General features: G+C 36.2%; 1 protein-coding gene across 1 annotated transcript in view; it reads left to right on the top strand.

Moving 5' to 3' along the window:
* The window catches only part of LOC122740400 (zinc finger protein 184-like), a 33,288-nt gene extending 12,542 nt beyond the window's left edge, over positions 1 to 20,746 (top strand). The window contains exons 2-8 of the mRNA XM_043982532.1: positions 3,660 to 3,779; positions 4,554 to 4,639; positions 6,537 to 7,041; positions 8,269 to 8,345; positions 15,161 to 15,287; positions 15,773 to 15,868; positions 18,398 to 20,746. Of these exons, the coding sequence (XP_043838467.1) occupies positions 7,026 to 7,041; positions 8,269 to 8,345; positions 15,161 to 15,287; positions 15,773 to 15,868; positions 18,398 to 19,644 (1,563 nt within the window). The 5' untranslated portion in view covers positions 3,660 to 3,779; positions 4,554 to 4,639; positions 6,537 to 7,025 and the 3' untranslated portion in view covers positions 19,645 to 20,746. The remainder of the gene's footprint in view (positions 1 to 3,659; positions 3,780 to 4,553; positions 4,640 to 6,536; positions 7,042 to 8,268; positions 8,346 to 15,160; positions 15,288 to 15,772; positions 15,869 to 18,397) is intronic.
* The last annotated feature ends 802 nt before the right edge of the window (positions 20,747 to 21,548 follow it).

Raw genomic sequence — 21,548 nt, 5'->3', positions numbered from 1 at the left:
CTTTTCTTCTGGGCATGAGACCAGCCTTCACATTGTACATTCTGTGCAGGTCACTGCAAAATCATTCCTGATCTCCATACTTATTAGAAGAGAGAGCTTCAGACTTTTATCCTTCTCCCTAGTACCTTCCCTGGAGAAATAAGATGCCCCATCAGAATTCTCCGTTATTGAAAACTGCTCCTCCTCTTAGAGGAGCATGTCTCTTCTTAGTCGTCTTTTCTTTCTACTTATGCAACTATACCTCACTCTTTACATCTATTGTGACAGCCAGTTCTTTACCCATGTCTTCTACCAGTCTGCCACTTGTTATGGCCTCATTTCACTCTCAACCATACTTGATTCAATTATGAAGTCTTCAATCCTGTAATCTTTCATTGCTGTGAACATTCATTATTTTGATCCTTCAAAACTCCCTAATCCTGAGGAATTCCCACCATCACCCTTCTGTTCTCTTATTACCAAATTGCCAAACACTGCTGGAGAAACATATAAAACCATACTCGTTCCACTGTGCATTAACATTAACCACCAACCAGCCTTTCACTAGTACACAATAATTCTTTTATTTTGCTTTTAATGATGTAATATAACATTCCCCATATTAGTTGTTCCATATGTTCTCTTTAAATTTGCAATAAAATTCTATCAAATTTATCTTCATTCTCAGCAGATAGACATTCTCCTACATTACTGAGAAGACCAAATACATCTCAGGTGATGTTTCTCAGTCCTCTTCCACACTTCTTGTTATTTACATCTATAATATGTATTTTCCTTTTGTTTTTTTCTCCTCCTCTTTCTCAAAGTTGGATCCTTTACCTAGCGCTTGATCCCATCTTCTCCTATGTCCTCCTTGGCTTTGCTGCATCATCCTCTTTTTGTTCATAGTCAATATCCTTACCTTTATCTCCACTCTCCTTTCCTGGAGCCTATACTTCCTACAAACAACTTTGGTTCTCTCTTATCCTTGAAAAACAAAAACTTTCCTTTCACCTATGCTTCACTACTAAACTTCCAGAAAGAGTAAACTACATTTGATGCCTCTGCTTACTTACCATTCTCCTACTCCTCAATGGCTTGTAATCAGACTTCTGTCCTCTTTACTGAAACTGTTCTTTTTAAAGTCAGTAATAACCTCCTTTTCAGTGAGCCCAGCTGTCTTTTTTCTGTGTTTGTGAAAAACTCTACTTCTAGACAAGGAGTTCTTGGTCTTTTTGTGATGGACCTCTCTGGCATTCTGGTAAAGCCTGTTGATCCCTTCTCAGAATAACATTTTAAAATGAATAAAACACAGGGGACAGCTAGGTGGCACAGTGGATAAAGCACCGGCCCTGGATTCAGGAGGACCTGAATTCAAATCCGGCCTCAGACACTTGACTGTGTGACCCTGGGCAAGTCACTTAAGCCTCATTGCCCCACAAAAACAAACAAACAAACAAGAAACCAATAAATAAATAAATAAAATGAATAAAAAACAAAGAATTTCAAAATAAATAAATTACATTCAAACACAATTATCAAAATATTAAAACACACACACACACACACACACACACACACACACACACACAAGGAACCAGGTTGAGAGCCTATGCTCTGGATAGTCTCAAATACCTTAGCATCCAGAATACTTCTGCTGGTTCTCCCTCTTACTTCTATGACTGCTTTTTTCTGTGGTCTCCTTCCTCTTCCCAGAAAGCTGGGTGGCACAGTGGATCGAGTGCTGGACGGCACAGTGGATAGAGTGCTGGACCTGGAATCATGAAGATTCATCTTTGTAAATTCAAATCAGGACTCAGATACTTAATAGCTGTGTGATTCTGGGCAAGTCACTTAACCATGTTTTCATCAGGTTCCTTATCTGTAAAAAGACCTGGAGAAAGAAATGGCAAACCACTCCAGGATCTATTCCAAGAAAACCCCAAATGGGGTCATGGAGAGTCAGACACAACTGAAATAACCAAACAAAAACAACCCTCCTCTCCTCCTAAATTTGATCACACCCTACCCCCACTGAAGGATTTGTCCATGGCAATATTGATAATTTTCTTTGATAATCTTAACTAAGCCCATAACTTCAATTAGCACCTTTATAAAAAAAGACTCCCAAATCTCTATCCCTGACCCCAGCATGTTTTAGCCTCACATTTCCAGCTGCCTGCTAATTACCTCAACTTGCTTCACCCTGGCAGCTGAAATTTAACATGTCCAAACAAAGCTCATCATCTTGTACCTAAATTGCCTCTTCTACCAATGATTTTGATGATGGCACCATGTTCTTAGCCAGACTAAATTCCAGGGACATTGTTAACTCTTTCCTCTCCTTTTACTCCCATATTCAATCAGTTGATAAAAATTATTGGTTCTTTTTATGTAGTATCACTTGCATCCCTCTTCTTTTTACTGTCACAGACCCCATCCTCACTAAGATTATCTCTATTTCACTCTTGAACTCTTACCTGATTTCTTCCTACATTATTTCCCTTAAACTAACCAATCTTTCACATTGTTGTCAAATCAATTTTCATAATGCACAGATCTTATCTAGTGATCCTCTTCCTCAAAATCTTTTAAAAGCTGTACCAAATAAAATATTGATTCTTTACCCTCACATTCATGTCCTTCCATAATCCAGTTTTCCACTACCTTTCCACCCTTATTTCATCCTGTTCTCCATAAAGGAGAATATACTAGTTACTACAACTCAATTAAAGTAATCAGTGTTTTGCCCTGACTTGTTCATAGTTTTTTTCTGTCTCTGCCTTACCTTATCCCATTTCCCGTATTTATAATGGACACTACTCTCTACTCCCCTACCCTCCTATCTCACTGTGCCGAAAGGCTTTATGTGCCATTTCTTTAATGAAGGCTAATTTGAGCTCCCCATAATGGAAGTGATAATTCCCTCTTCATCTATGGCTCTTTGTGTAGAAGTCTCTTTTGTACTCATTTGGATTTCAGGGGTTTTTTGTTTTGTTTTGTTTTGTGTTTTGTCTGTTTCACCTCATCTTATAGTTTGTAAGCTACTTGATGAAAAGGTCTCTGTACTTGTTCTTTGCATCTTTTTATCCCCAGGATCTGGTGCAGTGGTTTATATATGTATAGTAGGTTCTCAATGTTATTGACTTGAATATAATTGTGTCCTAAGAAAGGAGATACTTGAAAGTCTTCCAATGTAGAGGTAAAAGATCTCCCAAAACATCAGGCTCTTGGTCACCATGATGACATTGCCCATTTCCTACTTTGTGCAGAATATGAAGGGCTAGATATAGGGAAAAAACTCATGGGGAACACTATGGTTTCTATGTGGAAGACAGAGTAAGCCTATTCTATTTGACACCAAAGGTGAGAATTAAGACAAATGGATGGAAGTTAAAGGGAGACAGATTTCAATACAATATAATATATCCAAAGCAGAAATCAATTTTCCCTCAATGAAACCACCTCTTTTCCTTCCTTCTGTTTTCTATTTATGTTACTTGACTCTAGAAACCTCAGGATCCCCCCCCCCCTCTCTCTCTCCATATCCAATCAACCATTTGGTCCTGTGGGTTCTATTTTTTGAAATAACTCTGGAATCCTCCTTTCCTTCTTCCTATTCCCACTGCTTCTTAGTAGATATGATCCCTAGGTGAGCAAAAATGTATTTTTTCCTTTAGGAATCAGTAACATTCAAAGATGTGACTGGAGTTTACCAGGAGTAGGAGCAACTGGAATCTTCTCAACAAGACTATACAAGGGAATAATGCTGAGGAACTAAAGGAACCTGGTCTCTTTAGGTAAGGATGGTTTTCATGTGTGTCAGAATCATCCCTTTGGGTGTACTCATCTCCTGATTTTTGAGATGGTTTATTTTCCCCAGTACAAATATCAGATTTCTATTTATATCTTCTTATAAAAGCATGTTATAAAATTTCAGAATTAGTGTAGTATTATCCCCTCAATTTCAGTTACACTCACTCCATGTATCACATCTTTTACCAAATCTTGTTGTTTGTACTTTTACAACATCTCTGGCATCTTCTCTCTACTTACATAGCTCCTACCCTAATGTAGGCTCTTCACCTCACACACCTGAACTATTGCATTGGACTTTCTGGTTTGTGTCTGTGAGCCTAGGGTTTTTATGGTTCAATGGAAATGAAAACACATGTACCTTAGGTTCATAACGTAGGCAGATAGAAATCTGAGTGTCGACTAAGGACCTGCATAGACTAAGACTATGCCATAAATTGAATCATGCTTATTAGCTGTAACCTCTAGGGCCCAGCTCCTAAGGTCATGCTAGGCCCTAATGACTAGATGGAGGAAAGTAACTCCTACAGAGTCACCAGATATTTTACCAGTGGAGAGCAGAAATTCTCTGAAGCCAACCTATTCAATTGAGAACATTGAAGGTTGGGAGTTTGTATGGCTACAATCTCTGTGCTGGAATCCCTAGTTTTTCTTTTTTGTGTGTGGAATAAAGATTAGGCAGAGAATGTCCCAGGAGAGTGAGACAATATTCATTCATACTTCTCTCTCTTCCTTAACTTCTTCTTACTCTGCCACAGGCACTACCTGCTAGATTTCTGGAGGAGCAGAGGGATAAGAACTTGTTGGCCCTAGTGTGTTTTCATTGTTTTTTCTCCAGCCTGAGGTGAGTAAGGTTAGGAGGAAAAAAGGGAAGCAGGTTGGGACTATAAGGGACAGTGTAAGGAGGAAGGGAGAAGGGACCTAAATCTTTTTTATTTAATTTTAATTCCAAACTTAACAAACATCAAATAAGATAAGCATTTGCATTGTCAAATATTAAAATATAGCTTTTGTATCTGCCTGTCTCCTACAAACGGATCACAGAAATAATGTTTAATCTCTCTACAAATTAATAAACAGACCAGAGAAATTACATCTTATATTTCCTACAATGAACCAGATCAGAGAACATGATATATCTGCCTGTCTCCTACAAACAGATCAGAGAAATGTTTAATTTCTCCTACAAATCAGAGACAGACAGAAAAAAACATACCTGTCCTCTTATGAAAACAGTTCAGAGACAGACAGAAAAAAATAATATCAATTTAATATTTTATTGTCCCAAGAAGAAAGTTTAACAAAAGATATGATCATGTGGAGACTTCCCTCCTAAGAGAGAAGCTCAGAGGACTCCCCATTTCTGAGGGTATATAACATTTTAGTTCACTGATTACAGGACATTTTCAGTTCCAATACTATGATACAGAACCAAAAAGTAGTTTAACAATTTCAGGTATTACAAGTATGGAGGAAATACAGAAGCATCATGATAAGACTACAAGGATTCCAAAAAAAGGGTTTGGCAAGTATGAGGACACCCAGATGTTACCATAAGATAGGGACTTACTATCCTGAGGAAAAAGAAGTCACTAGGTAAGGTCTTTTATCTGCTAGCTTTCTGGGTTCAGGTTTGGAGTTCAGTTGAAGGACATTTTGCTCCTATTAAACCTATTAATCCTTGGATTTATAAACTCCCCTTGGATAATAAGGTACCTCCATCAAATCCAGATTATCCATATATTCATATTAACAGCATATAGCAAATAAAAGAGAAAAAAAGATGATGGTTCATGAAACTATAAATCTCTTACATAAAGCTTGGGTTTTTTCCCTCCTTTTTATGTATATACTAAATTCAACTTGTAACTTTAAAAGCTATCCTCCTTATGTTTCCTTCAGGGCCTTCTTTTCTCTTCATGCATTACAAATACTTCAATGACCCTCTTTTCTTTCTTTCTTTCTTTCTTTCTTCCTTTCTTGGGCAATTTTATTGCTAACTTCCCTCTTCTTTTCACTATTAGAGGGGAAAAAAAATCTCTTGTAACAGATATGTGTAGTATATAGCAAAACAAATTCCCATATTGCAAACTTCTATCTCTTAAACTGGAAATCGAGTAAAGATTCCAGTGACAGCCGATCCAGAAACAGCCAACTCACACTCTGGTTGGATGATCACTGGTAACTACATCTCTCACTGGCTTCTATCCTTCAGATAAGGGGAGTTTCTGCTGGACCCTGAGACAGAGGCTCTGGATCACGTTTATCCTTGACTTCTAAAGGCTTTTACTCAAGTATATATTAATCTCATGGTATAGCATTGATTGTTTCTTAGTACCTTACATTTTTAGAGATCTTTAGAGTTCACAAGTCAGTTCACAAGCAGTTCCTTACAGTTTTTGGTCAATGACATGATCCAAGTCCCTCTCTTCCATGCTCTCTTAAAACCCCACCTTCCCCCACCTTCACCTGCTTTTTATGGCTTTTATTTACAGACAAAGCCATTGTATTTTACAGCTCTAAAGAGAAAATGATAGGGATTCACTCTAGCAGTCCTTTTATCCATTATTTACATGTAAGGATTGAGCCAAATTTGAAAACATCATTTATATTAATTTCAGAGCACCCTACCCCCCCCCCCACTACTCAATCTCTTTACAATCTGTAAGACCCAAAACACTGTTTATATGACTGAAGCCTCTGGAATCTTCCTGTTAATTCTCATCTCTCTTTGCCCACAGCACTAATTAGTAGACTATAGATTCTCTGCCTGAATTTGAATGGATTGGCTCCTTACTAAGGAGGCAAATTTGAACCCTAGAATAAAGATCCCAGATGAGGAGAAATTGTCCCTGAACAAGGAGATGGACACCTCTAGGAGTACTCATGGTCCACATTTACAAGAACAAGATGAGGTTCTGAGAATGACTTTTTCTGAGGAAAATGAAACCCTTCTAAAAAGAAACACATTTGATGCTGCAGTCTCTCATCATAACTTCAGGCACTTTCAATACACAGAAGTGGATGGACCCCATAAAGCCCTAGGCCAACTTCGAGAGCTCTGCCATCAGTGGCTGAGACCAGATATTCACACCAAGGAGCAGATCCTGGAGATGCTGGTGTAGAGCAGTTTTGGGCAGTCCTTACCTGCAGAGATCAGGACTTGGGTAAAGTCACATCATCCAAAGAATGGGGAAGAGGTGGTGAACCTGATAGAGGATTTGACCCAAATGCTTAAGGAGGAAGGTAAGACTTACAAAAGCACAGAGAGAAGACCTGAGGATGTAAAAAAATGGAAATATGCACCAGAAGGTGGATGGGTTAGGGTGGCAGGTGCTTGGAAAGAGAAGAGTGGAAAGGAAAATGTCTAGATGGTAGATAAAGGTGCTTAAGAGATTCTACCTACACAAATAAATAAAATATTTGAAACTTCAAATGGGATCGAGGTATCTTCTTGGTCCTCTAAGAGCAACAACATGTGTAAAACTACAGATAAGAGAACATTTTCCACTTGATATTCCTGTTTTGGTTTTAGTAATATGGGACAGTGATACACAGCCTGCCATCATGAACACTTTCTACAAAGGGATTTTTCTTTCCAAAGGTTAATGCCATGCAGCTTATAAATGGGGGGAAAAACCAGAATGATCATTTGACTTGTAGAAGTCTTTGCATGTCTTGCTTGTGTCTACATTAAGAGGACGACACAAATCTTACTTCCATCTTTGTCTTTTTGATTAGTGTTCCTCAACTGCCCATCTTTGTGTGGCAAACTTATGCCAGTTCAAAGAACGTTTACAACTTTTATTTCTTAAAAACTATTTCCACTCTTTATTCTACTCTTTCCTATACCCTTCTTCTTTCATCGCTGCTCAACCTTTTTTTTTTCTCCTAGTGCTTGGTGTCTGCCTAGCCCCTTCCCCTGATCTGCCATACCAGAATTTAGAGAGTAGAGTGGCCCATGGCAAAGACTTTAAATATTTTATAAATCCACAGTATTATTTGGGTTGAGTCAATTGCATTAAATCATCTTAACTCTGATATTAAAGCCAATGTTTTGTTTCTTTGGAGATGCTTTTTGTAAAGAAGTTGACAAACTAATCTCTCACATTCTACAAAATAATATAGGGACTTGGAAGATATTCCTTCAGTAGTTAAGGAAACTAATATGGCAGAGAGAGTTTGAATTGCATTCTTCATATCACATAGCAACTTGGAGATAGAGCTTTGCAAACAGTTAGTGCTTCCTGATACATAAATCCTCTAGAGTGTTCTGTGACCCCAGAAATGAATTTGGTGCTGTAGTTATTGATGTCCAGGGTCCTTTGTTCTTGTGCTAGCAATATCAAGGCTATTTCTGGGATTTTGTTACTTTTTTGTTCTATCAGAAGGGCTAATGGTGTATGGAGACTTTTAGTGTGGAATTTGACCCACAGGACTAGTGTCCCTCATATCTTCATTTTCCTTCCATAGTTCTGCCTTCTCAGGACTCTGTCCTTCCCCAAGAAGACGAGAGAATAGGCCTTGAATTCATGACAGTCAGTTCTCAGGTGAGTTGGGGTTTCCCTTTTTTTCTTGAAATCTTAGAGCTTGAGTGAATTTTTTTCTTCCCTTCTTTCAGAACAAAGGAAATTTGGTCTACCCAGGTCAACAAAAGCTTCCATAGAAAATGATTTCCTAGTCTAGTGCCCTCCTTCAGAGTTCCTCTCCTATCTACCCAGAATTCATTCATTTATGAATGGGAAAGAGAAGTTGGTAAAATTATTTTTTTTTCCTTGATGATAGTTGTATGCTTCAAAAAGGTAAATATACAACAAAGAAAACTCTTCTGGACCTTACTCTTACCAGTAAGGTAAGGGATTGGTTGCTGATGTAGAAATATGAGAACCTGAAGGCAAATGACCACACCATGTTAAAATCTGTGATAGAGCAAGAGAGACATTCCATGAATAGTCTGATGCACATGCTAGATTTGGGGAGAGCAAATTCCAAATAGCTGCTCCAAAAAAGGTAAGATTCCATGGGCTAAAATCCTACAGCACAAGTCATCCTACAAGAGTTTGAAAATACTAAATTCTGTAGACACAAAAAGAAATAAATCCAATAAGAAAGAAAAGAGATCTTTCTAAAGATGCCAATGTGAATAAATATTATAAACTCAGATTTGTAAAAGATGCAGAGAAGATAGAAGCAAGAACCAAGTAGAAAAGAATGATGACAAAAGAGACTCCTGAATTTAAAAATGATAACCTCAGAAACTCTAAATGCCAGAATGAACTAAAACTAGTGATGAAATAAATGGACAGTTTTGGGTTTTGGTTTTTGGTTTTTGAAAAACATTAAGGGATTCCCAAAGTCTTACTCATCTGATCATTGTATCAAGGTGATCCTGGATTCTCAAGGTCTATGCCAATGGAGCACAAAATCTGGCTGGCTCTACCAAGATGGAAAGGCTTTCCTGGTCCCTGCATCAGAATGTTTTCTGAGTACTCTCCTACCTAAGTACAGAGTCTCCTCTTCAGTGTACTGGCCACATAGTAATTAAATTTTTGGCGCTGGCAGCCAATGAACAAAGAAATATACAAAAGGGTCCTCAGGATTGCGTTGTGCCCTGCTTCAGTGTTTACAAGGACAAGGGTAGAGGATACCAAGAATTATGTAGTATTTAGGAGGACTTATTAATTTGGTTTGTCTAGTGAACAAAGAGTAGACTTACTAGAGAAATTGACATATTAATCTTGACATTCTCACTGTAAATGAAAACAGAAGACAGAAAGGAAATTACAGTTAAATGGGAGGATATTTCTACAGATTCTCCTTGTAGAAGCAAGCAAAGGAATTTACAACCAAAGACAACAATAAACATCATTTCCCAGGCCATTTGGTCATCTTATAGTAAAGTAGTCATAAAAAGTATTTGTAAAAAAAATCACCATGAAAAATAAGTTACCTTATGTATAAAATACCTGTTCCAAAGAACAAAGTGATTGAGCAATTCTTTGAAGTATATATGTAATATATGCCTTGATACCTGATTGATAACTTCAGGACAGGGCTAAAATGAGAATGTTAAAAAATATCTTGGAAAATATAGTTCAAGAATAAGAACTGAAAGAATCCAATGGTTTGTAGACCACAGAGAATCCTCATACCTATATATCATAAAGCTTCTGAGAAAAACATTGAAGAAACTGGACATTATAAGCTCTGGAGAATATCACCAAAGTGAAATTAATTATTTTTGATGGGAAATGACTCATTTTTATGTGGGAATCATTCTGAAATAAGTTGTCTATGAAGTTAGACAGCCAACTTATTAGAGCAAAGATAAAAATTAATGCAAAGAAGAAAAAAATAAAAATGAAAAAAGACATAGCATGTAATTAAAACTTCAGTATGACCCATTTAAATGTTTTTGATACCAAAAAATTGGGAATCAGATGGGGAAAGGAAATTGACATTATTATTAGAATTTCATACACAAGTTTCACTGATGAAAATAAGTTGCTATTACAGGAAAACCAAAGGAGCCTAAAACTTTCTTAGCCACTAAACATTGTATTGATTCATTTAATGGAGACATATAATAGCTGATAGCAAAATCAATTTAGACTATAAATTCATTAAATCTTACAAATACTGTTGGAATAATATAAGTTATATTTCCTTCTAAACTAGCAGGAAGCTGGAAAGAAAAACAGCCTAATAACTGAGAGACATAGCTAAGCAGAATCATCTTGAGAGAAGCTGGAAGGATGTAAAAATAGTCAAAGCAAAAGGAAGCATGGAATAAGTTAAAATGACCCAAATTCAGGTGTTGCTTCTGACCTACACTAGTTATGTATCCCTGGGCAAATGATTTAACTCCTCTTTCCCCAAGGCAACTCTGTAAGATAATAAATTGCAGAGAAGTTGCACATCTATATTGGTAGAAGGCGCTTACTTGACGAAGATATCAGCATGAATGAAATGACAGATCAGACACCAAAATAAAGAAATAGATAGATGGGCAAGCAAATAAATAAATAAGATTTAAGATATGATTAGACAAAAGAGAGAAAAGAGACAGAATTTTTTGTAATAAACTCTCTTTGCCAACAAAGACAGTGAAGCTACCCCATTTGAGCTCTACCATCACATTCCTAGCTATGTTTCTAGAGGAAGAAAAAAGTGAAATTGAAGACAACAAAAGTGGAAGAAAGAAGCTGGACTAGAGCAAGTATAAACTGAGGAGATCCCTGCTGGAGGTGACAAAATTTTTAGGTCATTGAAAGATCAATTCTGGGGGCATCTAAAGGAAGAGGAGGTAGCAAAGGTGTTTTCCTTTTAAATCTCAGAAATTATTGTAAACAAAGATGACTGTGAGATGATCATTAACTGAACCATATGCTTACTTTCCAACTTTGAAAACACATTTTAAGAATGATCTTCATACATATTGAGGTCACTCTTGATAGAAATATTCTTAGGGTATTTAGGCCCTCCAAAGCTCTCTACCACAGCGGTCCACATATTTGCCATCATATAATGGAAAAATGGACAAAAATTAAGGTTCCATGGGACTTGTTATTTAACTATAAATAAGTATTTGATTCAATAGAATAAAATGCTGCTTTAATGCTATCTTCCAAAAAAAGTACTACTCAGCCACATGTTAAAACTATCCTAGGGTCCTTGAAAGATATCATAGAAGTAAACCTAGACCATGTGATCTTTTTTTTTTTTATCATGTGAAACATAAAACAGGAAAATATATGCCCAAGTATTTCCTACTCTTATAGAAATCCAGCACAGAGTTCATACTGAAGGGAACTTCCCTATAGAAGGGAAGTTCTCCAGTTCCTGTTTGTGGATGACATTGTGCTGTTTCAAGCCATAGATTTGATAAATGGGATCTATAATTACTCAAAAGAGTTTGGCTAAGGTGTATACATAAGGAAAAAATGTAGGATTTCTATTGTCCATGCCATGATATATAGTTAAGTGGAAAATGGACAATCTATTGAACTCATCCATCAACATACATCTTGGATAGAGATGTAGCATGGGCCCTGGAGTTAGGAAGACCCCAGTTCAAAACTAGTTTCAGACACTAGCTGTATGATTACGGGCAAGTCACTTAACCCTGTTTGCCTCAGTTTCCTTGTCTTTAAAATGATCTAGAGAAGGAAATGGTGAACCACTCCAGTATCTTTGCTAAGAAAAAAAGCAAGTGGGGTCTGGAAGAGTTGGGCATGACTGAAAAAAGCTGAACAATCACAACACTCAACATGAGTCAGCAGTATGATGTTGCAGCCCAAAAATCTGGTTTGATTTTAGGCTAGATTAAGAGAAGTAGAGTTTCTTGGAGTAAGGAGATGATTGTCTATCTGCACTAATGAGACCTCATCTGGAACACTGTGTTCAGTTCTACAGCTTAAGAATTATTTTGATGTGCTGGAGATTTTTCAGAGGAGGGCATCCAATTTGGTTTAGTCCCTTGGTCCAATGAAGTCCCTAGGACAGTTTCAGTATATTTTACAGAAAAGAAATAACCCAACCCGCATCATGGTCAATAATCCTATCACATAGATATGATGTAATCAGCACCATATCATTCACAAACAAGAACATCTGAAGGACCTTATCATCTATAAGGAACTCTTCAACTTACATTCTGTGCTGAATTTCTTTCATGACAATGGTGAACACTTTTGGCAAGAATGCATCGTTATATTTAATCTCTTGCTTGATAGCAATGTACAGAGAGTCATCGAACAAGATTCTCTCTAGTTTTATTTTTCAAAAAATCATGCATAATAACCTTGTTGGAAGAGAGCCTATAAAGACCTTACACTTTTGTTCTATGAAATAAAATATTTTTCTAGCACATAAATAATAAATATTATGATATCTTATATTTTTAATCTGTCAGTTATATTATAATAAAGATATAGTTTTCTGTGAAATGTTTCTTGAGAAAACCTGCCCATTCCCTTTTCATACCTCTGTCAAAGGGTAACATAGGTAGATGATTCTATGAATTATAAAAATTTTGTTAAAAGGGGAAAATAAGTATATCCTGTCATACTCTAGACTATAGCCAAACTAAACTGTCAATATTGCATTAAAAGGGGGCAGCTAGATAGTACAGTGGATAAAACACTGGCCCTGGATTCATTCCCCTGTATGTAGCTATTTTAAATGGAATTTATTATCTTATTTCTTAATGATTGATTTTGTTGGTAAAAATGTAAAAAGACTGATGATTTATGTGGGTTTATTTTGTAAAATGCAACTTCACTAAAGTTGTTAATTGTTTCAAGTAGTTTTTTCAGTTGATTCTCTGGTCCTATAAGTATACCATCATATCACTTGGAAAGAGCCATATTTTGTTTCTTTATTTCCTATTCTCATTCCTTCAATTTTTTCTTGTCTTATTAATATGTCTAGCATTTCTAATACAATATTGGATACTAGTGGCGATAATGGGCATCCTTGCTTCATCACTGATCTTATTGGGAAGGCTTCTACCTTATTCCCTTTACAGATAACGCTTGCTCTTGGGTTTAGATAGACATTTTAAGAAAGGTTTCATTTATTCCTTTGTTTTCTACTATTTTTTTTAAGCATAAATGGGTGTTGTACTTTGTCTAAAGCTTTTTCTGTACCTATTGAGACAGTCATGTGATTTCTGTTGGATTTGCTATTGATATCATTAGTTATGATTATAGTTTTTCTAATATTGAACTAGCCCTGTATTTCTGGTATAAGTCCCACCTGTTCATACTGTATGATCTTTGTGATATATTACTCTGATCTCCTTGCTAATATTTTACCTATTTATGTTTTTGCATCAATATTTATAAAGGAAGTTGACTAGTAGTTTAATTCTCTATTTTTTTTGCTCTCCCTGGTTTAGGTATTAAAACCATATTTGTGTCATAAAAGGAATTTGATAGAATACTTTCTTTACTTATCTTTTCAAATAGTTTATATAGCATTATGATTAAATGTTCCTTAAATGTTTGGTAGAATTCACTTATATAGGCATCTGGTCCTAGGAATTTTTTTCTTAGGGAGCTCATTTACGGCTTCTTCAACCTCTTTTTCTAAGATAGGATTATTTAGATATTCTCTTCTGTTAATTTGGGCAATTTAATTTTTGTAAATATTCATTCATTTCACTTAAATTGTCCATTTTACTGGCTTGTAATTGGACAAAATAATGCCTAATAATTGTTTTAATTTCATCTTCATTGGCGGTGCATTCACCTTTTTCCTTTTTGAAACTAGTAATTTGGTTTTCTTCTTTCTTTTTTTAAAAATTAAATTAACCAATGATTTACCTGTTTTATTGGTCTTTTTTTAAAGACCATCCCCTAATTTTATTGATTAGTTGAATGTTTTTGTTTTACTTTCAATATATTAAAATCTTTATTTTCAGAATTCCTATTTTTATGTTTCATTGGGAATTTTAAATTTGTTCTTTTTTCTAGTTCTTTTGTTATTGATCTGCTTTTTCTCTCTTTTATTCATATACATATTTAAATATATAAATAAGACCTCTCCTTCTGACTTCCTAAGTTTTCTTTGGCTAGAAAAATGTCTCATTCTGACTTTTTCTTGTCTCTGCTGCTTCAGAACTCGACTTAAGGCATTATTTTAAAGTTGTTTGGAGGGGCATGTTTATGCATGTAGGCAGCTCTACTGCTTCCTGTCCTCTGCCTTCTTGGCTCTGCCTCTGGAAGTGTCCTTCATAAGATTTTACAAATAATTTTGTATCCTAATCCAGCATTGTCCTTGACTATCATTTCTTCATGGGCTAATAGGTTGTTTGCTGGCTAAATCTTTAGTCTCTTTTGATCTTCTCATTATTGTGCTTAACTTTCTTCCATTAAATTTATTTACAAAATTATTATAATTGAGTTGATGTCTTCCTTCCTTCACTTCCCATTTGAGTTGAAGATGCTCTGATTCCTCTTTAAAATCTTCCCTTAGTACCTGAACCCTCACTGATCATTGCTCTTTGAATCCTCATGACCATACTATCTGGTTTATATGATTTAGTGATTGCTTATATATTATTTTGTATTCTTTTCTAATTATTTTGCATATGTTTTGTTCCTCAGAAAATTGTTCCTCAAAGGTAGGAACTATGTCTACTGTGTTGTACTTCCCTCAAAATCCAGCACAGTGTTAGATATTCAGTAGGGAGTCAGCAAATGTTTCACAATAAAGTGAACTCTGAATTATACTAGAACCCTGAACATTGTCAGAACGACTGCCTTTAAATGCTTCTCACCTCCTATGATGATTCCACCTCTTCCCAGGCCCACTTTAGTAGATAGATACAGATTAAACAGAAATGTCTTTGGCATTTCAGAAATCAATGGAATTCAAGGATGTAGCTGTGGATTTCACCTTGGAGGAATGGGACCAACTACACTTTGCTCAGAGGGAACTATACAGGGATGTCATGCTGGAGAACTATAGGAACCTAGTCTTCCTGGGTAAGAATCTTCCCCCCTACTCCACCCATAAAATAGCTCTTTAAGATAACTTTGCTTCCACACTTGCTAAATGCTATAAGATGTGTGAAATACTTAGTTGAGTTTTAGTTTGTCATTCAGGGTATGATTTTTCCCGCTCCTTTTTAAGTCAAGATTCAGGATGCTTTGGCTCCTCATCCCCAGATGAAAAGTCTTTGTAGAATTGGAAATTAGTACCTTCACTATACTATTCCTGAGGCTTAGCTGTCCCCTTCCAGATCAAAGACTTTCCCCAAGGTCCTGGCACAAATGCTCGAAGACATGAAATGTATCCGTCATCCTTCTCTTCCTGAGAGCACAATACAGGGTGTCCTGCAAATGTCCTTTATCTCACCATCTGGACCTTCCAAATATGTCCTTTCTTCCCCAAAGTGGAATAGGCTAATATTGAATTCTATGATAACTCTTCATCTCCAGCATTTTCCCATTTCTTTCTTTATGAGTAGGGCTGTCAGTTTCCAAACCAGATGTCATCACCCAGTTGGAACAATTACAAGCACCAGTGATATTGGAGAAAGAAGTCTCAAGATGTAACTTTTCAGGTGAGTGACTTGGGGCAATAAATTGGCTGGATAATCAGGAGAACATGCCTTTCAAAAAGTAGGACAGGGAACTCTCCTCAAAGTCTGTCAGCTTGTTGGAGAAGGAATGATACTGTGAATTACATCTTGTAGACCTCCAACATTTTTTTTTAACAAATTACCTTTCTGATTAAATCTTTCATGCTTGTCTTAAGTTACAGAAATTTGTCTCCCCTATTTCCAAAGGTAGTCCTTAGACCTCTACCTTGAACTCAATTCCTTACCGCCCTCAGGTGTAATTTCTCCTGTGGTTAGTCTCCACTCTGAAATCTTCATGGTCTCTTCCTCTTTTCTTCTGCCTTCAAATATGTGTAGCCCTGCCTAATATTTTTTAAAGTATACAGTTTGTGTTGTCCTTGCTACCTGTGCTGTCTACCATCAAGTTTCTCCAGTATGTGAAAAACAAAATATGTCCAAAATGCACAAAAACATTTGCCATGTTTTGCATCAATAAATGTAGAAAAACTTTCAATAAAATAATTGAGTTAAAAGACATGGAAATGAAAGCATCTTTTAGAAACTGAGAGCTAGTATCATTTATAACAGAGAAAAATTAGAGGATTTTCCATGAAGTGTGAAGCAAAGATGCCCAACGTCACCATTATTATTGGACTTAGTACTAAAAATGCTACCTTCAGCAATAATATAAGAAAAATCATATAAGTATGAGCAAAGAAGAGACAAAAACCCATCTCTATTTTCAAATGATATGAAGATTTATGTGGAAAACTCATGAAAATCATGACCCTCAGTCTTCACACAATCCCTTTATAAGCTTATTTGTTTACTGCTTCTCAAAATGGTCTCTCTTGTGCTGTTATTGAACCCTATATCTCACTTCCTCTATCTATGCTTTTAATTATGCTATGTCATCTGCCAGCAGAGCCCTAGCCCTTCTACTCCATATATCTATACGATACTTTTCTCTTAAGGGCCACAGTAAGTCCTACCTTTTCTGTTACCTTTTCCTGACAATTTCAGCCTACTACAGAATCCTCCCTTCTCTTCTCTTCTCGACCACTTGCAGTCTGTATCATACAGTCTCACAACTTGATAATATGTTTTCCTTGGTCCATTTTTTATATGTTAATATTTTTCCCAAGAACAATACCACCACCACTTAAGTCATAGCTCCTGAAGAAAAGGGACTCTTTCTTTTGATTCTTCTTCATCTCCAGTTCTATTTTTGTTTTTTTTTTTTTTGGTAAGGCAATTGGGGTTAAGTGACTTGCCCAGGGTCACACAGATAGTAAGTGTTAAGTGTCTGAGGCCGGATTTGAACTCAGGTACTCCTGAATCCAGGGCCGGTGCTTTATCCACTGCGCCACCTAGCTGCCCCCATCTCCAGTTCTGAAAACCTAGTTGGTACTCAGAATACATTAGATTGCTTTGAGCCAGGCATAGGACACATTGTTCTTTCAATTCTTGTAAGGGAGGAGCATCAAGAAGAGGTAGATAACCCTTACAGCAACACCAAGCAATGTAGCAGTGTAGAAAAACATGTTGCCCAGAAATACCAGCAAATAGGTTTCATCCTTGCTGGTTATGCCATTTGTATTTATTGTTGTTATTATTTTATTATATTAATAATTAAATAAATTATTGAAATTGATGATGATAGCATTATATAACATTATGTACTAAAGCTAAATTTTTTACAAATACAATTTCATTTGATCCTCACAACAACCCTGGGAGGTAGTTGCTATTATCATCCCCATTTTACAATTGAGGAAACTCAGTCAAACAGAGGTTAAATGACTTGTATCACACAACTAGTGTCTGATACTCAATTCAGTCTCAGATTTTCTTGACTCCAGAACCAAACTTCTATCCGTGAACCTCCTAACTGCCCATTTTTCAGTTCAATGAGGCTTTTCAGTGTGATAGCACTGAAACTAGATTCCTGTTTCATTATGTACTTGGACCACAACTGTAGAACTTTGGAGTTTTGGGCCACTTACCCCTATTTTTTGTGCAAATCCTGTGTCCCCTTTCCAGTATGATAAACTCATTCACAAACTGAGTACAGTGTTGTTTGTCCATCTTCCCTGGTGAGCCAGATCCTATTCTGGGACCCCACTGGTCTGAGTGTGAATTTCAGTATAAGAAGTCTCAAAAGATAGTTTTAGATTATTATAGCCATATAGCCTGGGTCAGTAGGCACACATTTTTTCAAAATAAGTTTATCTAAGAATCTGTCTCATTGTCTAGAAGCATAATAAGCTTGTTCCTATCAAGTCTGGTAGGAAGGATTTTTCTCTTTTAAGTTCATTATTAATGTTACTATTCTTTCATCACAAAAACTATAAAGTGCTTTATAATTCATTAAACACTTCTATCAATATTTTTCTAATATAAATAGTACAAATATTATTATCTATATGTTTTAAGGAAGGAAACTGAAGCCTAGAGATTCAGAGACTTGCTCCTACCACAGAGAGATGAAATTAGGGAGAGTGGACATTTACTTCTTTTTCCCCCTTCCAGATAGGGAGACTGCTTCAGAAATCATGAAGTTAATTCCAAAGCAAGATATTGCTTTGAAAGAATCAGCTCAAGAACAACTCACAAGGGATGGTTCCTGGGTCTACAATTTGGAAACACCTAGAAAGTGTGAAATCAAGTTAGAAAAACAACAAGATAACCAAAAGAAACATTGCCAACAAATAACAGTTGTCCATAAGAAACCATTTAAAAAGGTGAGCAGCCATGAATATAAGAAATTTGGGAGAAACTTAAGTTTAGGACAAATCCTTGCTCCCCAAGAGAGAATTTCTTCAGGAAAAAGTCTCCATAAATATGATACACACTTAAGAAACTTAAAACAGTATTCTGTGCTCAAACTAACTAAGTGTAACCAAGTCCCTACACTGGGAAAAAAACCTTCTACGTTTAATGAATGCAAGAAAATGTTTATTCCCCACTCAGACCTTAATGAATATCAAAAAAGAACCTCTGGAGAGCTGCCATACAAATGTGACAGATGTGGGAAAGTCTTCCACTGGAAGAGACATCTTGTTCAACATCAAAAAATTCATACTGGAATAAAAACCTATGAATGTACTGAATGTGGGAAAACTTTTAGGCACAGCTCATCTCTTCCTGCCCATCAAAGAATTCATACTGGAGAGAAGCCCTATAAATGTAATGAATGTGGGAAAGCCTTCAACTATAGCTCATCATTTTTTGAACATCAAAGAATCCATACTGGAAGAAAACCCTATGCATGTAATGTATGTGGGAAAGCTTTTAACCACAGCTCATCACTTACTGAACATCAGAGAATTCATACTGGAGAGAAACCCTATGAATGTAATGAATGTGGGAAATCCTTCAGCCAGATGGGACATCTTACTAAACATCACAGAATCCATACTGGAGAAAAACCCTACACATGTAATGAATGTGGAAAATCCTTCAGCTGGAGTGCAGACCTTACTCAGCATCAGAGAATTCATACCGGAGAGAAACCCTATGAATGTAATGAATGTGGGAAGGCCTTCAGGTGGAACACATACCTTACTCAACATCAGAGAATCCATACTGGAGAGAAACCCTATGCATGCAATGAATGTGGAAAAGCCTTTAGGCAGAAGGGTCACCTCACTCAACATCAGAGAATCCATACTGGAGAGAAACCCTATCAATGTAATGAATGTGGAAAAGCCTTCAGTGTCAGTTCTTCTCTTATTAAGCATCAGAAAGTTCATTCTGGGGAGAAACCCCATAAATGAAATTAATATGGAAAATCTTTCAAGTGTAGTTCAGTTTTTCTTCAGCTATCAGAGAACAATGGAAATGTAATAATGTGGGTTAAAGCTTTAGTCAGATGTGGCAATTATTAAATACTTGAGAGTTAAGGAATCAGCTCAGCATTTGAGACTTTTTTTAAAGTTTCCCTTTACCTTTTTCTGGAAATGTACATTGAGAAGAATAAGGTGTGAGGGGACTGTTTGTGCAATTTGGGGATTTTTCTAAGATTATTGAGGTCATGGAAATTTGTCCTTAACTATTTTTTTCTTGACAATCATGTCCCTTTTCTCTTTCTTATTTGGGTGAAGAATGTCATTATTTAATGACTAGTATAACCTGATTTCTCAGCTTAGATTAGCTTTTCTGAAATGCCTTGCAAATTCAAGTAGTTCTAATGAATTGAGAGTGAACCATGCTTACCAACCAGTAGATATATTGTGTTTTTTAGTGTGAGGGAAACTGGACTCTGGAATCCTTGAAAGTAAATGGGAAAGCTGGCCTGTTGCTGACAAGTTGGCTTTTTGTTTTTAATGTTTTTTTCTTTTTTGTTATGAACTTAACAAACCTCAAAGAACATGAACATTTCTACATGAAAATAATAACAAAAAGGTTTCATATTTTCTATTCACTTGGCTTATTGTTTAAAAGAATTGTCTTCCATGAAATTTAGGGGCACTTGTTTATTAGACTTAATTAAGATCCTTTTTTTAAATAATACGAACATCTTATTTTCTATTTCCTTATTTTTCCTTTTTTTCAAGTGTATTTGAGGGGGTCAGACAACTTCACTAGAGACTCCACTTTCTAGTTCTCAAACTTTGAAAAAACAAACTGATTCCCTGGTCTTCAGATATTTTAACAAGTAACAAAGAGTAAAGCAGTGCTATAGTGGGAAGAATGCTGGACTTGGAATCAGAGACTCTAAATTCAAGTCTTGGTTCTGCTATTTACTGCATATGTGACTGGGTAAGTCACTTAGCGTCTCTGGGCCTCAGTTTCTTCATCTGTAATATTAGGAAGTTGAATACAGTGATCTCTAAGGGTCCTTCCAAATCATTGCATATATTTTATTGTATGTTTACATATATATACACACACACATATATGTATACACACATATATACATGTATGTAGGCATGTACATATGTGTGTGCAATCCTATTGTTCTAAAAATGCCAAGTATTGGCTTCATTAGAAGTATTAGGAAAAATATGAGGGCCATATCTCAAGTCTACTATGTTATTGATGGTATTAAGAGGTTTCCTGACTGGCTGATATTGAAGCTGGCACTCGAAGAGTAAAGCAATGAACTCAATTTAAAAAGCCCACATGGATAAATCCCCAAATCAGCCTGTGTGTGTCTGAAAGGAAAGGTACCATTTTGTTTTCTTGGGACATAAAGTTGTAATAGGCCTTCAGCTTAAGGAGACTCAAGATATGCCAGGGTAGTCTTAGATAACTTTAGTTAAAGATCATTGTTCTTCAGTCATTTAAGTTGTATCCAACTGTTTGTGATACCATTTGGAGTTTTTGTGGCAAAGATACTGGAGTGGTTTGCTATTTCCTTCTCCAGCTCATTTTACAGATAAGGAAACTAAGGCAAACAGGGTTAAATGACTTGCCCAGGGCCACACAACTAGTAAATGTCTAAGGCCAAATTTGAACTCAGAAAGTTAAGGATTAGATTGGAAAAATTAAACAACAATTAGTCTGGTACTGGGTAGATTTTATTTGCACTTCTAATTACCATACCTTGGTATAATATTTCTGAATTTGTATGTTTCTTTTCCCATTGTTATTTAAAGAGGTCTGGAATGAGTGAAGAAGGGAGTAAAAGGGGAAAAGAGCAATCTTGTTAAGACCAAAGAACTTGGAAATAGTAATA

This window comes from Dromiciops gliroides, chromosome 2 (genome assembly GCF_019393635.1).
Source record: "Dromiciops gliroides isolate mDroGli1 chromosome 2, mDroGli1.pri, whole genome shotgun sequence".
Classification (NCBI taxonomy): domain Eukaryota; kingdom Metazoa; phylum Chordata; class Mammalia; order Microbiotheria; family Microbiotheriidae; genus Dromiciops; species Dromiciops gliroides.
Note: the sequence above shows the minus strand (reverse complement) of the source record. Positions and strands in the feature narration are given on the sequence as shown.